General features: G+C 50.9%; 2 protein-coding genes across 2 annotated transcripts in view; both read right to left on the reverse strand.

The window, feature by feature from the left end:
- LOC119396089 (cathepsin L-like) overlaps nt 1-16,646 on the reverse strand; it is a 543,104-nt gene that overhangs the window by 148,778 nt on the left and 377,680 nt on the right. The window lies entirely within an intron of this gene.
- LOC119397458 (26S proteasome non-ATPase regulatory subunit 4) lies at nt 1,775-14,358 on the reverse strand. The gene is made up of 3 exons (XM_037664884.2): nt 13,291-14,358; nt 1,994-2,128; nt 1,775-1,843 (listed from the first exon to the last, which is right to left on the reverse strand). Exons 1-3 carry the CDS (start codon nt 14,347-14,349, stop codon nt 1,775-1,777), a joined length of 1,263 nt encoding a protein of 420 aa, XP_037520812.2. The 5' UTR covers nt 14,350-14,358.

Consider the following 16,646-nt stretch of genomic DNA (forward strand, 5'->3'; position numbering starts at 1 on the left):
ATAAATACGCCGCAAATGTTTTCTTTTTCTTTCTCGCTCACCCATTCGAGTCGCATTCTCTTTTACGCCGCTTGAGGTTAAAGACAGCGATCGTGAGCGTTTTCCTATAAGCTTTGTCACCATCAAAGCGTACCACTGAAGTAAAAAAGAAATTAAAAAAAAAGACGCAACTCCCGACTTTGCAACTGGCCTGCGAGCGCATCCGTAAGTGCAGGAGCTCACTCTTGTATCGCGCGTTTCTAGGCGCGACCTTCACTTTGACAGAGCAAAGAACTCGTTCGAAGGAACAAAGTTTGTATCAGTGCCTGTGCTTGCTGTTGTCCGGCAGTGACTCGACTGCCCCACTGCGCCTCGCTGTCGTTCTCGCCCAGTTCTGTTTTGTTGGTTTTAAGAAAACGAAAGTTTCCAGCATGATCACCGGCTGCACACAACTGCTGTGTGCTTCGATGGGGCGAGCGGAACGCCCAGCATGCAGGGTGTCGAGCATGCGAAAAATGTCTCCGTGCTTCGCATAGCACACAAAGTGCGGGCCATGCATTCCGCGCGTTGCACCACGTCTTCACAGTGTGGCAGTCGCGTTCTTACGTGTGCCGCCTGCGAGAAAGTTGTAGTTCACTCTCCAGGCTTGTTGCACGGGAGTACCGACAGGCTACTTGGAGACAGCGCGCCCCGCGTGGCTGCCGTCACTTGTCTAGCGAGTGACGTCACGGGCGCTGCAACCAATATGAAGTGCAAAGAGCCTGACGTCTTTGTATATGCAGCATCAGACGTTGTACGAACACCGCGACAAGAATCTTTGCCAGCGCACATTACAGCATTGTATCCGAGCTGCTGCGGGAGGCTGGTACACACTCGCCCTCTTAGGCGCATACCAGACATTGCAGAGTCCACGTACTGTTGCCAGCTCAAGTTGCTAGCGCAGCTTGTTGAGTTTCTCAGGTTGTCTTAATTGTGCATTGTTGCGTGTGAATTGGGAACTTGTACTGTCGTTTCTTGTTGGCACTGCGAACTGGCTACTCATACTGAGACTACTGTCATTAAATGCGAAGCATTTCTTTGGGAACTGTTACGATCGGCCCCTGCGCTGAAAAGGAAAGCGGCGTCCCTGTGCTTCGAACCGGGCGCCGAAGGGCTGCTTGCTGTTGACAGCGATTCGGGCACTTGTATTGTCCTCCCGAGACGAGAAGCGAGGCGCCATGCAGTCCGACATACCAAGGATCGACGAGTCAGCCGGAATGGTTTCCTGTCGCCAAATCTACCTTGACGAGACAGCGGCGTCCGCGCGGATGACAATCAGCCCCACTAATTGATCGACAAGGTGCTTCGGAGCTGCAGACCTTTGTTGCGGCCGGCTGTCCGAGCGTGGGACCCATCGCCCTACGGCCTTCACATGGCGGGGACCACATGTTTACACCCTTTGGTGCAACAGCAGCAGAGTACGGTGGCCACGCCCAGTTGACGACGTTGACCTGCGGAGTGTGGCTGGCACCCTCATCAGTGTTGTGTGGGACGCGATTGGACCGTCCCAACTTGCAAAAATTTCCCCTCTAGGGATCTGGGGAAAGAGACCCTTTAAAACGAGCCCCCGCGGACTCATTCGAGGTGCAATCGTCGTCATGTAGACGAAATCCTCGTCCTGTAGGACGAAATCGTCATGTAGAAACAAACTGCTCGCCCATGTGTAATATTGGATTGGATGGAACAAACTTTATTTGTGCCTGCAGTTGGCGCTCGCGCGCCCCCGACGAGGGCTACGTCGTCTTCGGGGTTGCCGTTACTCGGCGCGGTCTCCGCTCGCCGTTGCCGGCTCGCTGGGTCCCTGCCTTTCGAGCGCCCAGAGGACCTGCTGGACGGCCCAGAGCTGTTGATCCAGGTCGTAGCTCTTCGCGGCTTCCTCGAGCCGCGACGGGATCGTTCTTGATCTCGCTTCCTCTGGGTAGTTTGATGCAGTCCACAAGATGTGCGTGTGATCCGCCGTCTCCCTCCGGCAGACCTTGCACTTGTCGGTCGGGTATGTCTCGGGGTACATGCGAGCATCAGTCCCGGACTCGGTAGCGATCCGGTCTGGAGCTGTCTCAATAGTACCGCCTCCGCTCGACTCAACCGCGGGTGCGGGAGTGGGAAAGTCCTGCGAGCCATGCGGTAGGCTTTTGTGATGTCGTTATAGTCCGTCATGCGGTCCTTGGCTCCGAACCACGTAAACCTCTGCTAAGTTTGCCTTCCTCCAGCCTCTTCCTCCGGAATCTCTGGTGCCTACAAAGGCCGGTCGCAACAGAACCAAAGAAATAGGGCCCTAGGCAAACATAAAGCCCCACGCTTCGAAGTCCAGTGTCTTACACACCTGCCACATGGGCAAAGTTGGTGTCGCTTTGAGCGATTGCACTTCCCCGAGAGTGTCATTCGCGGGGTGTCACACGGTGACGCTTTAGTGACACTCGCTGCAGAACGCACTTTCACGCGAGTACGTTCTACAAACTCACTTCGCTCAGTTGCCTCGAAGTATAGTGTATAAAGCATAAATAAAACAATACTGGGAGCAGACGCTCTTTAGGAATTGTATAAGTGACTCGGTCAGCCTACAGTATTACTGTATAATGAACAGGCACGTAGCCAGGATTTTTTTTTTCGGGGAGGGGGGGGGGGGAGGCCTAATCGTTCGAAAGAAAGTCTTTCCATGGCAAAAAGAAAACAAAGTTGCCCAGGAATATAGAAGGCTGGACGAATTACGGGAGGAGGGGGGCTGCCCCCCCCCCCCCCCCCTTGCCTACGCGCCTGATAATGAACAATACACCTAGTATTCAAAATTAATCTTTATATCTGTCTTAAGATTCAGCAGTGGGAGGTACGTGAAACCACATTTGCAGATAAGTTATGGATCCAGGGGGACACAAAGTGCGGCAATAATTGTTACTATCAGCCGCCCAATTAACTAAGATTGAATAACGATCTTTTTAGTGACTGCAGCAAGCGAGCGTGTTTGTATTGAAACGTTGAAGGCAATCACGTTTCTACACATTTCCACTTGGAAGAGTTCTTCTAGCATGTCTGTAGCAATATGATGCTTCGTAGCAATATGATTATGAGGGACGCCGTAGTGGAGGGCTCCGGAAATTTGGCCGTGTGGTTCTTTAACGTGCAACTAATCTGGGTACACGGGCCTCTAGCATTTCGCCTCCATGCAAATGAGGCCGCCGCTGTCGGAATTCGATCCTGCGACCTATGGTCAGCAGTCCAGCACCATAGCCACTGGACCACTGTGGCGCGTGCGCATGCCTCAGAGTCAGAAAGCGCTGAAGTGCGCGCTCGCTCACTAGCTCCTTCCTCATACAGCTTGAATCACCGAGCCTTCGTGGCTGTTCGGCTAGCTTTGCCCGTCTCGCCCCCGGAAAGCCTTGCTCTATTCCCATTCCGACCCCAATTTTCTTTCCGGCTCAAATAGTTTGTCTTATTTACAGTAGGACCTCCGAGAACTTTGGCGTCGATTGATCCGAGTATGATTGGATCTGTTTCTATTCTTTGCATCCGTCGGGATTTTTCGCTCACGGCCAACGACGCCGCCGCCGCCGCCGCCGCCGCCGCCGCCGCCGCCGCCGCCGCCGCTGCCGCCGCCGCCGCCGCCGCTGCCGCCGCCGACGACGACATCGGATTTTCTGCGACACAACCTTGTTAATGTTATCGCCTTGAAACGATCGATGTTTCGTACGTCGCACGTACAAGAGCTTTTCGGCATGGAAATACAACACCGGTTCAATGCGCGTAAGATACAACAGTAATACGATTTATATAAAGTGCAAGTCACATAAATAATACACTTCATATAACATTTCAGTGTAGATTATTGCAGCGTTACAGAACAAAGAAAAGTAATGAAGGAGGTAAGTACTAGCTGTGGTTCAGAGAACTGGAGTGAGTGAGTATTCAAGACGCCTGGCGGTATCGGGCGGGTTGGGGTGACAAGCACCTCCACCTAGGTGACCGCCTCGAGTCCTTGGACACGGGCGGCTTCTTCGGCGTGCCGGACGGCCCACAGGGGAAGCTATAACGATTTTGCGTAAATAAACGTTCTTTTTTTTTTCCTTACTTACTAAATCTTCTAATAACTTGACAAAATCAGACTGCGATACGGTGTTAGTGATAGACGCATTTAGGTCATACCACTCGCGAGCAACGCCGGGAGGAGGAGGAAATAACTTTATTCTGAGTCCTGCGAGTTGTTGGGGCGGGCCTATGGCCCCGCCTAGGAGACGGCCAGGAGTCCTTGAACCCTGGAGGCTTCCTCGGCCCGCTGGACGGCCCAGAGCTGATCCTCGAGAGCGGAGATGAGCAGCGCGGCTTCCCAGCGTGCGCGAAGGCTGTCACTAAAGGCCGCGATCTCGGTATTGTGACTAATCCCTCGGCATTCCCATAACATATGCTCCAGAGTGGCTCTGGATTCACATTGTTTACATTGGTCCGTTTCGTATATATCCGGATATATGATATGCGAGAGCGCGGGATTCGGATACGTCCTGGTTTGTAACCGCCGCCATTCGACAGACTGCTTTTTTGTCAATTTTGGGTGAGGTGGCGGAAATATGCCCCTCTGTAACCTATAATGTTTTGTGATGTCGTTGTATCTGGTCATTCGGTCTTCCCACTCCCATTCGTCTACCGCGCCGTCACGTCCGGAGGGTGCTGCGGCGGCGCTTGAGATCGCAGCTCGGTCGGTAGAGAAAATAAAAATTAAAGAAAGTATCATTATTACAAAACACATTTAATGCATAGAATTGATTTTGACGAGCTGTGCGGGTTTAAACAAAGGTAACGCGTGCATATGCGTCTATTTTTAGACGGTTGCGAATGAATGAGTAAATGAATGGCTTTCTGCATGTGAATACATGTCCAAACTGGAGTAAATACGGACACAGAATCAAACGGCACTTTCGAGATAAATGCGACGAGTATATTCTCTAAAAAACAAAAAACCATCATGTTCGTACAGGGCGAAACCGGGACACCGACCTCCGCTTGGAATTGCGACGGCTCGGTTATCAAAGAAAGTGGAACGAGATTGTACGGTTGCCCTAATTAGGGCTCGTTGAATAAAGTCAAAACGCCTATTTTCTTGCATTCAGCGGATTTAAACGTTTCGTCGTCCGAATGAACGATTACGCTGGGGTGACGCAGGGCGCGGAGAGGCTTTAACGAGGCATGACCCCATCATTGTACGCGTGCGCCACAGCAACGATGATCACGCGCTGTCCAACTATCTGTGTGCGAGTAGTAAGAACTTACGCTAACGGTGGCTGAGACGACTGAGCTGACGTCGCAGAAGTGTAGCGCAGGGAGTAAAGAGAAATGGGGGTCGTCATTCCCCTGGCTTGGTCGTGCGCCTCACGTGATGAGCAGTCTTGTTCCGTGCTCTCTTATTTACGCAGTCTCACGGAAGCACCTATCAAGGCACGTGGACAGCTAGGTCATGCACTGTAAACGCTATCTGATGCGCACTCTGCGTTGTCGCGTGTGATATGATCGCGGCGGGTTTCACTTCTTTCGAGAGTACCAGGCGCTGCAGTGTAGTTAGTCTCTGCATGGCTTACATATGCTGTTTCACTTTTTTTAATGGTCATACTGTACCCAAAAGACACTGGTGTAGCAATGAAGGAAGGGAGATGATTTTCTAAGGGCTCGTTTTATCTTTGTTAGACACAATATTAATGAGAACTAACAGACAATAACGCCAAGGAAAGTATAGGGGGTGTTATCTGTAGTATTTAGAACATAAATGTGAAGAAAGTAAAGTGGACGAAAGTGCTTCGGAGCTGCAAATATCATACAAATAATCATACGGCCGTGGATAGAGGCAGCAAATACTCAGATGAATAACATTTCTGGTGTTCTTGAAGATAGAGACTTCTGTTTCTTTATCTACCGGACCAGAGAAAAGTAGGTGTTACTGAGAATGTTTCCGCGATTATGAGATCAGCCAATGTCAGTGTGAGTACCGCCGGCTGCGCAGTTTGCCGAGGTAAGAGCAAGCGATTTTTTTTTACTGTTTTCGAAGCGAAATTTAATTTCTCTGCTGCGGTCCCTGCATTAATATCTGGTTCAGGTGTTTGCTGGAGCCTTAGTTCACAGCGGATCAGCATCGTTCTCTGGCTATGTCAAGTAAGTTTTGCGACCCCCGCCCCCTCTGAGGATACCATGCGGTCCCGCTTTCGTTGAAGCCATCCACACCATACCCGTAATAAACGTCGGTATCACAGGCACGCCGCGTCGCAATAAACATCCGCTGCTTCGTTATCACCACAGTGACTCTGCAGAATAAGCGAGCGGGCATGTAACAGCGTTTTGCGTCGACCGTGTTACAAGTCCGTGTGCGATGCGCCTCATAATCATATCGTAGTTCCCGCGCGTAAAACCCCGGGAAAAAAATGCACGTAAGCTGCACCGGCACGTCTTGTGCATGTGTCATGCACGAAGACTTCTACAGCTAGCCCTGTGCACAGAAGCACGAGGGAAGCTCGTGGGGGACTACAAAATTTCCGCGTGCTCTGTAATCTCAACGCGTGAGATCACTGAGCGAAATACGGCGCGTGACCGTAACAGTTGCGATCGCAGCTATCTTTACACTCGCATAGCGCTCCTTCACGTCGACGTCGTCAGAGGTGTATATAACACCGAGACGCTACTCTATATGCTGCCATAAAAAGTGTGTGCAACACCGTGTCGCGTGTCATGAAGGATTCGTCCCTGTACTGAAGGAAGCGTAGTATACTGAGTTTCCGGTGGTGTGTGTGTTTTTTTTTTTACGGCTCTCCTTGTCTCGTAGGGGAGCACCGCTAAAACCCGCTATGATCGTATAGCTTTGTGTTTACGGAATGCCCTTTGTTGTGTCTCGTCGCGAGAGCACGAGGTGTGGCGACACTCCGCTACACCTGATAAGGCTGGCGCGCGCCCGTCATGCGGCCCGAGAATTGCGTTCAGGATCTTGGTGGTGCCAAGGTCAACAGCCTTGAAGACAGGTGCGCTGATAACAGTGGACCTTGTCGACTGTCTGGGAAAAGACGGAGCAAAAAAAAACGAAGGGCACCGTTTATGCGAGTCGCTCCGGTTCTTCGCAATGACAGTTTACAGTTGGTTGAATGCGCTTTTGTTTTGAATAAGTCGGTTGAAAAGCCAGCAAGTCATTAAAGGGGGCAATTGGAACCTGGTTTAACAGAGGTTACGGTGCTCTCCGGTTGACACGAAGGTCGCGGGTTCGACCCGACCGCGACGGTCGCATTTCGATAGAGGCGAAATGCTACGGGCCCGTGTACTGTGCGATATCGGTGCACATTAAAGAACACCAGATACATTAACTGAGCGTGGGTTTGGTGTCCGGTGTCGGACCATGCAGAAAAAACAAACAACAACGAAACATCGTACTGACATCCCTATGGGAAAGCATACTCGCAAATTCAGTAAAAGGCGTGTCATCAGCGCCTCAATTATCGGAAGATTTATGTACTGCCTTCTGGCGTTTTTTTATTTTTCCTGTCAGATTTCTACTATCTTCCTTTTAAATAAGTACATTTTCGCTATGCCTGCGTCCCTCACATATGGACACTGCGGCCTTCCGATATATCTAGAACCTACAGGACCGGATGCGTTGCCTTATCAACCACATTAGCAGTGTCGTAGGCCTGATCCGGTGTTGTGCGTCCATATTCGCGGTGTCGTATAGGGCCGGATGCAAGCGTTATTGTTTGGGTGGTTGCATTGGTTCGCATTATAGTCTTGTGGCATCTTCCCCTGTAAGCACGGCTTAAACTCAGGGGGGGGGGGGGGCCTCCCCCCCCTCTCGGCAGCCCGACGATGGCACTGAGGCACCCATTTGACAAGTGCTGGAGTTGAATTTTTTGGCAGTATATAGTGCTTTGTGCGGGGAAATTATGCTCTGCAATTTTCCGAATAATGATTTAATCGCGAATGTTTGGTTGACGGGGTGTCAGCAAAACAAGAAATACAGGTATCGTCGTACTGCTGAATGCAATTCACTGAGACACTGAACACCACGGGTAACGCCTCCTGAAACCACTGGTCACCACCCTGCTCGACAGAGCGTCTTGGCACAGCATACTGTTTCACGAGGCACATGAGTGTGAAGCTACCTGCTCGTGAATCAGTAATGGTTCACCTTGGTCTGCTAAGCTTGCCACTCGATTTTCATTTGCTTAGTTGTGCATCACAAGTCTGCTGTAATTGGAAAGTCGCATGTATTTTTTTGCCTACATTATTAGGCAAGTGGTGGCGAAAAATAAAATATATAGCATTGTCGTGCCTGACCATTTGAATCCAGTGAGTCAACTAATGTTACTTACTTTGAGCTCACATATCTTTAATTATGTACGTCCCGAGTTATTTCTGAAAAATCGTTCCCAAAATAATTTCATTTAATACTTGATTGGATTGACACGTTGAATAAATAATATATGTATTTGTATAGCATTCATAAGCATTTGTTCAGTTCTAGAGACAGTTGGCTTCACTGCACTGTGATCATCGCAAACACCTCTCTTAACGTCTAATCTACAGCATATATATATATATATATATATATATATATATATATATATATATACAGTGGACTGAAATCTCGTTGATAAGATACTGCATAATACGTTTTTCAGCCTAATACGTTTTTGTTTAATTCCCGGCCAACATCCCTTGGAAATAATGAATTTTCATGCCTTTAATACGACCTCATTTTTGCCCAGAATTGGATAATACGACCGCGAAAGTGGATCTTGACCGATATATCTAGGAATCCTGCGTTTATTCTTCGGTATGCCAGCTCGCACGGCCAGTGGCGTAGCCAGGGGGTGCCACACCGGGCCCGTGCCCCCCCCCCCCCCCGGAATTTTTTTTCTGCCATGGGATACACAGCACGAAATGACACTCGACCACACTTACCTGGCTGGACCCCATGTCGGATCAACGGGGTGCGCCACCCGAAAAAAATTTCTGCGTACGCCACTGCGCACGGTGTTCCCACAACCCTCGATCTGCGCGTTGCAGAGCCGCTGAGGCCACAGCACCATCGGTTTAGTGGCGAAAAGATCGCTGCTAGGTGATCTTTTCTTCGATATATATATATATATATATACATATATATATATATATATATATATATATATATATATATATATATATATATATATATATATATATTGCCGCTTTATGAGGCCCCCCCCCCCCTCCAATGAAGGGAGACTTGCCTTCATTCAATGAAGGCAAGTCATGAATTCAATGAAGGAAGCCCTGCCTGTAAGACGAACCGGACATCAAGCATTTGTTTGTCATCTTCATGGAATCAATTCTGTTGCCCTGAATGACCAGCGGCTATCTTGCCCGCTCGCTACATGCCCTGCGCATTTCTTCTCTTGGATTTCGGCTAAGATGACCTTAGCACGCGTTTGTTACCTGGCCCACGCTGCTCTCTTATTGTTTCTTAACTATCATTTTCCTTTCCACGACTCGCTGCCTCGTGCTCGGTTTAAGTTGAACCCTCTCCGCAAGCCCCTATGGGGTTTCTGCCCCGTAGGTAACCACCGACCTAGTGCAGCTGTTACATACTTTTTTCTCTTGAAAGATACTGATAAACTGCCATCCATGATCTGAGAATACCTGTCGAATGTGCGCCACCCAGTTCATTTACAGCGAAGCTGTTTAGCAAATCGTTCCTTGTCCGAAGAACCAAAAAGACTATCGTCATCATAAACGGGTATGTGCCAAAGAAATTGGATAAATCGCACTACTCACCACTGGTCCACTGAAAATGAAGAAGGCAACAGTTAGCCCATCGAATGGCTGCGAAACGACGGCGGCGAGCCGAAGACCCCGAGTACGTACAACGAGAGGGCATACTATAGGGAACGGGAAAGGCAACGGCGGCTGCGAGAAGACCTCAAAGCGATGGAAGGCCTACGCCAACCGCGACGTGCCGGTAGATCTATGAGAGGTGCGAACGCTTGATTTCAGCGCGAGGTTCTGTCTCTGCAGTTCGGACATCCGTGCCGTGTCTGGGACTGTCTGTGGTTTAACTCGAACCTCTCTGCGCTGAGAATCAACCAAGAAACAACCTAGCATCACCTAGCTAAAGCCTAGCAACGACATAGAAGCAACCTAGAAAAAACCTGCATCACCTAGCTAAGGCCTAGAAACAACCTATAGACGCAGCCAGATTAGTCTTCAGAATCGTGCAGTTTCCCTGTTTCAATCCTCGCGCGGCTTAATGCAAGCTTCGCCAATTTTTTTTCACTAGTTTCTTCGATCTCATAGTTCAGATCGGCGATCATTAGCTGCGGATTATTACAAAAAAAAAAAAAAAACCGAGGCTCCTTTGGCGTTAAACGTACAGGTATGATGCGATGCCTGGAGCACGCATGCGAGAAAAAGAAAGCCTTCAAAACTGGATTAGAAAGTTTGACAGATAATTAGTACTTTAAAACTTTAATGATGTCGCTAAACATAACCGCGTAACATCACTGTAAAAATGCATGCATAATTAATTTCTTCTCAGAAAAAAGAAGAAAAAGAGAACTCCTAAAGCATTTCCGTTTTAATGACATCGGTAACGAACTTTTAGGAAGAAAGGTGAAAGCGTGCCTCACATGGTAAAAGCTCGCCCTGGAGTATTAAATGAAACAAGAATGGCAGCCTCATTTGACTGGCAAATTACCGACGAGAGAGAGAGTGAGAGAGAAAGGCAGTCGCAGCACCTGGAAGAAAGTTCGCAATTTACGTCATACGGGCGTCACACCTTCCAGGTTCCGAGCAACTCGCATCTACTTGTAACGCCCGGTGACTCCAGGGGCTGCGTAAAAAAGGAGAGCTTAGCTCCCTCACTCGGTATGCACTCTGTGAGCGCCTGATACGGCGCGATGGTGAGCTCGTTGCCCAGCTTTAGATGAATACCGGCCTCGCGCCGCGTCGGGGAAAGGCTTGGACGCCTAATCCGGGTCATATCGTCTAGCTCTACCCTCGTTTCATTCCATTCACGATATCTTTCGCTCATTCACGAGCGCCCGGGCCGAAGGTCAAGCGAGGCGCGCCATGCAGTCGTGCGGGGCCCACTTAGTTGCGCAATCGGCAGCGCCTATGAACCCGTCTGCATTTATATATACGTACATACGAGAACGAGTCATGGGGTGGCGTGGAAGTGCGCCGGCTCGAGTCAATGGACCATTCACTTTCTCCGAATCGTTGTGTAATGAAAGTCATGAACCCCTGGTACCCGGCACCTATATAGCTGCCACAAGCCCGCCCATAGCACAGTGAGGGGCTGGGGTGAAAGGGTTAGTCGGTGATAACGACCGATGGGGGGGTAATATATAGAATGAAAAGTGGCGTTTCTAGACGATGAGGCGGAGGGAGTAGCCAAGCTGGCGCCTCTTGGTGAGAGCCAGCGATAACTGTGGCTCGTGGGAACGTTGAACTTTCGACGTACATTCATTTACAGAGGACAGCTTGCATCGTCGCCGGCTTTACGCGGTTTGAAGACTACACCCCCCCCCCCCCGGCCCCCTTCGCGGTCGTGTCGTGTTAGCAGTGCGCCGCGGGGCAGAATGAGGGGTGCACATTAATCATTACCACCCCCACTTGCTTCAAGTCAGTCCGCGATTCAGACGCTTTTCAAGGTGGTGCTTTAGCGCCGCGATAACATTGGTCCGTTCCGCTCCCTTGCTCGTGAACGTTTTTGTTTCACTATATTTGAGTCGTACGTAGCAATAAACAAAAATTCAACCACTCCAATATTAGCCTATTTTTTAGCGGCCCATCAATCCTGAGTGGTAAGAAGGTCCTTCCGTAACAATTAGCGAAAAAGTAACTGAGTCTATAATCGGTTCGATCGGGCAGTTGGGGTTGTGTACGACATTTCAAATCGTACATGCCAGGCGCGCACGGACACCGAACGCGCCAAAATCTGTCGAGATTGTTTCCATTTTCGCTTTTATTGCACGGACCTAAACATCGAATTTGAGAGAGGGTGGTGACAAGAGTGCACTATACATATGGAAGTACACCGCAGCATGAGCGTTGGCAGGGGGGGATGTGCAAAAGGGGCACCTGCCCCCCTCAGGCCGCACCAGGACTTGCCCCCCACTCAAGCTGCACCAGCGTCTACCCCTACCCCTACCCCATCCCCCATCCCCCCCCCCCCCTTACGAAAAAATCCTGCCGACGCCCGTGCACCGCAGGAAGCCTTTCACGGCTGCCGCTAGGTTTGACCCTGCTGCACGCAAGTTTTGCCACAAAGGAAGCATCGTCCTTGGGCATGCAGTGGAATCACACCTCCAACTGCGTGAGTCCTCGTCGTTCTCGGAGTCGGCCGTTACAGGTGCCACATTCGTTACCGGTTAACAAGGTCCTTTCGTCTCGAGGCGCCTTCTTTCGATTTCGTGAATTGAAATTTGACCGTGACACGTCGCTGGTGGCGCGAGCGTCGTTAGTTTTGTGAAGCTTAGAAATAGGTGACTGAGCTCAGTCTGAAAAGCTCCTTAACGGGTTAAGCGACATAGCTGAAGCAAAAGCAATTTGCAGCGTCCTTATAGAGAGTCCGAACGTTACGGCATTACGAGCGGCATGGCACTGTATACTGAGGCGTTCGTTCGCATTTACCGAGAAACTGAGTGTTACTGTTACACACGTGTCTGAATTATGTTTATCTCTTTCTATGCATTAGCAGTGCTACACCGTCTACATGGGACCAGGGCATGAAAAGTTAAACGTCTCGCCGAGTGAAAGCAGCGAGGGGATATTTTCTGCCGAGTGAGCTATTCAGTATTGTTGCCTGAAGAGATCAGCGTGTGCTCGATGCTGCGTGGAAACGAACGAAACATGAAGCGAACACTTTATTGACCGATTCTCTTGAGCACGCAAGGAACGAAAAAAAAAGAGGAAGGCTTACTGTCGCATGTTGTTTGCCCTCCGTTCAACCTCCCGTCAGCGCGCCCTTTCGGTCGTCCGGACGATTTAAGCACAAACAGCTGCACGAGGCTATAGCGAGCGTCTGTCGGAAATTGTTGTTCTGTTTCAAAACACGTGACATTCTTCCAAGGCCGTCGGATGGTCTTTCTTATGGTCTTCTGACCCGCCTCCACGGAGCAAGGATTCTTCACTTGTTGGCCTCCTCGGACTTGCCCTTCTTTGCGGTCTCTTCCTTATTCCCAGCCTCTCCCGTTTCCTCAGTTCCTCCCTGTTTCTTCTCCTCCTCCTTTTTCTCCTCCTTTTCTCCACCTCCTCCTTTTTCTCCTCCTTTTTCTCCGCCTCCTCCTCCTCCTTCTGCTCTTCCTTCTTTGGCTCCTCCGTCTTGCCCTCTGGAGGAGCAGCCGCGGCCGGCAGCTCTGTCACCATGTCCTCGGAAGACTTGGCCTGCTGCATAGACATTTGCAAGGCGTACGCGATCTGTTCTTCCTCCGTCATCGCCGTAATGTCTGGGAAGGCGTCGGAAGAGGGAGATTTTGCGGTGGCTGGAGCAGGATCCGTCTCCATGGACATGGCGAGCGCTCGATCCAGAAGAAGCCGTTCGTCGCTGGATGTCGCCGGCACTTCGTTAACCATGGGACTCGCATTCTGGCTCGCGTCATTGGGTGCCCCGTCAGCCGCTGCCCGCCTGGCCTGCTCCTCCTGGCGTTGGCGTTGCTCCTCCATGGATACGCGCAGTGCCATGAGGAGCTCGGGGTCCTCGTTCGGGTCGATGCCGAACTCAAACCCTCCGGAACCGGAAGGGGCGACTCCCACGCCGTCTTCGCCCTGGACCACCGGGGAACTGACGAGCGCGTCGGACAGTTGGGTATCGCGCCCCGAAGGAACCGTGACCAAGTGGGATCCGGTGCCCTCTTCGCCGTTGAGCGTGTTGATGAAACTCTCCAGTTTCGCCGTGTTCGCGTCAGCCTCCCCGAAGTTGACGACGTCCACGCTTACCTTCTCCTTCTTGAGACTCTTGGCGAGAGTGAGGAGGTCCTTAGCCTCGGTCTCGATGGGACTGCCGACAAAGACCACGATGCGCATCCTGTGGTGCTTGCCCTGGCGGTGCTTGAGCACGAGGTGGGCGATTCGCACGCCCGTGATGAAGTTGATGCTCCCATTGGGTCGGACTTCGTGGAGCTTGGACAGCAGGTGCGCCACGTCTGTGGTGAGGGTATTCAAGACTTGGGGTCCGGCCATTGTGAGCAGGCCGACGTTGTTCTCCGGATTGGACTGCGTCTTGGATTGGCAGACGACGCCGACGGCGTCCTGCTGCGCTTGCAGGCGATTCGGAATGAAGTCGCCATTGCGCATGTACTCACTGTCGTCGACGCAGATAATGGTACTTTCGAGGACCATCGCTTAGCCGGTGACTTGCCGCTCTCGAATAACTTGCCAGCTGGCTTCCTCTTCCGCTGCTTCTGGCAAAGCTGTAAGTGGAGGCCTTGCCTCGCCCTGGATCGCAATCAGCTCGCGGCTGTTCTGAACTTCGTCGCCCTCGTTTTTGGTTATTGTCGAGGCAGTGGCTCAGACCCACTGCGGGATCGCGTCTTTCACAGATCGACGCGTCCCAATGCGGCGCGAGGCGGAAGGGCCCATCGGCCGTCTTTTAGCACGTGCAGTGTGTCTTGGGCGTGGTCGTTGTTCTTTTGCGAGTCGACGTTTCCTTTCTTCTTTTGAGGGGCGAAGCAGCTTCGGGCCGAGCCTTGTACCCCCCGCGTCTAGCGTAGCTCTTGTTTACTCGCTCGCTCCCGGCGCGTGCTCTGGTTTGAATGGAGTCCCCTAAAAGGTTTAACCAGCACAACATCAATCATAATTGTGACAGAACAATATAAGACACCTAAAAGCACAAACCCTTTATACTAGTCGGCGATTTCAACGTAGACATTGTGGACCTTAGGACCTAGCTTTGTCGTCGACGCTTATTGTCCGCTGTTGTGGTGGTTAGAAAACCGTTGCTTTAGTCGAAACATATGTGTGTGTGTGAATAAAAGAAAGGTTCAAAATAGGCGAACAACAACCATAATTGTGACAAACAATATAAAACACCTACAAGCACAAACCCTTTATACCAGTCAGCGACTTCAACGTACACATTATGGACCTTAGGACGGAGCTTTGACGTCGAGTCTTTACGTCACTTTATGTCACTCAATTTACATTAGTGAGTAATAGCTAAGCGGCTCGCTGGGCCAGCGGGCCCAACGAAGGAGCGGAGAGGGCAGCGGAGCGCGAGACGAAATGAAGAGTAATAGCTAAGCGGCTTAGCGTCGCCCCGCTCGTTGAACGTAGAACGCACCTCGCGTTCCGCTGTGGAGTCAGTTGAGCGTAGCGTGAAGGCGCGTCCACTTGCTTTCGCCTTCGTTTTGCAGCCAAGCTGACCGCGTCTCGACAAGACGCGCTTGAGAAAAACGCGAAATGTATGCAGTTATCTGCACGTCTGTGAACACGCGATCAAATGTAATCTGTACGGAAAGATGTCAAAGTAGCACGTACTTTCTCAAGTTTCTTGTGTCTTCTTGTCTCCTATTTCGAATCAAAAGATCAACACGAGTTTTCGATGATTTGAATCCACTTTAGGTCATCTCCAAACGGCCTCGCCTTCAGAGGTCTTCTTATGTTGAAAAGCAGCGCCGGGACATTTCGCCTGGAGCAGAGCGAGCGCTGCGTTGGCGGGTCTCGCCGACAACATGCCGCTGCCGCTTGTGTTGGAGGTCGCCCTCTTGTCTCGCGAAACCGCTGGTCCGCTGGCCACGCTCCGCTGAGCAGAGGATACCAGCGGCCGAGCGGTCCGCTCCGTAAAAACGCTGACTGTCCCAGCGTGCCGCACATGCGCAGTTGGTGTCTCCGCTCGTCCGCCGGGCCTGCTGGCCCGCTGAGGCGCTTAGCTAAAAAAGGTTGAACAGTACAATAATATCAACCATATAATTGTGACAGAACACTATAACACTCCTACAAGCACAAACCCTTTATACTAGTCGGCGACTACAACGTCGACATAGGATTCGCCCATTCGTCATCATTCACCTCGCGGAGATGCAGCATATGACGTCTCGATAAGCTCTACGATGCATTTCGTATGACTGCAAACAAACAACCACGAACAGGGGAACGTGCATGCACCTCGTCTTCGCCAACTTCAGGCTAGATCCGATCGAAGAACCAATGGATCTACATTTCACGGACCGCAATGCAGTAATAATGAAGGCAAAACGGAATCCACAACTCAACACGACACCCGAGTTATGACCAATAAAACACATTGTCTATAACTGCACACACGCGTTGTCACTCGTTTGCATGCGCGAGTGAGCAATGTCACGGGAGATTCACGGTTACCGAACGATCCCCAGTGCTTCGCCCAGTCATCATCATTCACTTCGTGGATATGCGTGAATTTTTTTATTGCGATAGCAATTATATGGACAGTCTCGACGGATTTTTGCCGTCGCCGTTGCCGTCATATCCTTCCGGTATGAAGTCTTCCGGTATGGAGATGAACGCGGCCGAAGCAGAGTTCAAACAAGCCGGTCCATCGCTCGGAGGGCTCGGCTAGCTCGGCGCGATAATCTAGTTGCGTGCCATGTCGCAAGACGCAGTGAGATGCCATGTTGCATCTCACAGGCTGGTTGCAACACTGCGGAAGCTACAAGGCT

This window comes from Rhipicephalus sanguineus, chromosome 6, assembly GCF_013339695.2.
Source record: "Rhipicephalus sanguineus isolate Rsan-2018 chromosome 6, BIME_Rsan_1.4, whole genome shotgun sequence".
NCBI lineage: Eukaryota > Metazoa > Arthropoda > Arachnida > Ixodida > Ixodidae > Rhipicephalus > Rhipicephalus sanguineus.

Excerpts from the sequence above, each read along its gene's own strand:
- LOC119397458 (XM_037664884.2), bottom strand. The coding sequence starts at position 14,349 with ATGGTCCTCGAAAGTACCATTATCTGCGTCGACGACAGTGAGTACATG. Across the intron at positions 2,129-13,290 it reads AGCAGAAGGAGGAGGAGGAG|GACTTTCCCACTCCCGCACC; the intron begins GCGGAGAAAAAG and ends CATGGCTCGCAG. Across the intron at positions 1,844-1,993 it reads ACCCGACCGACAAGTGCAAG|GTCCTCTGGGCGCTCGAAAG; the intron begins GTCTGCCGGAGG and ends GCCGTCCAGCAG.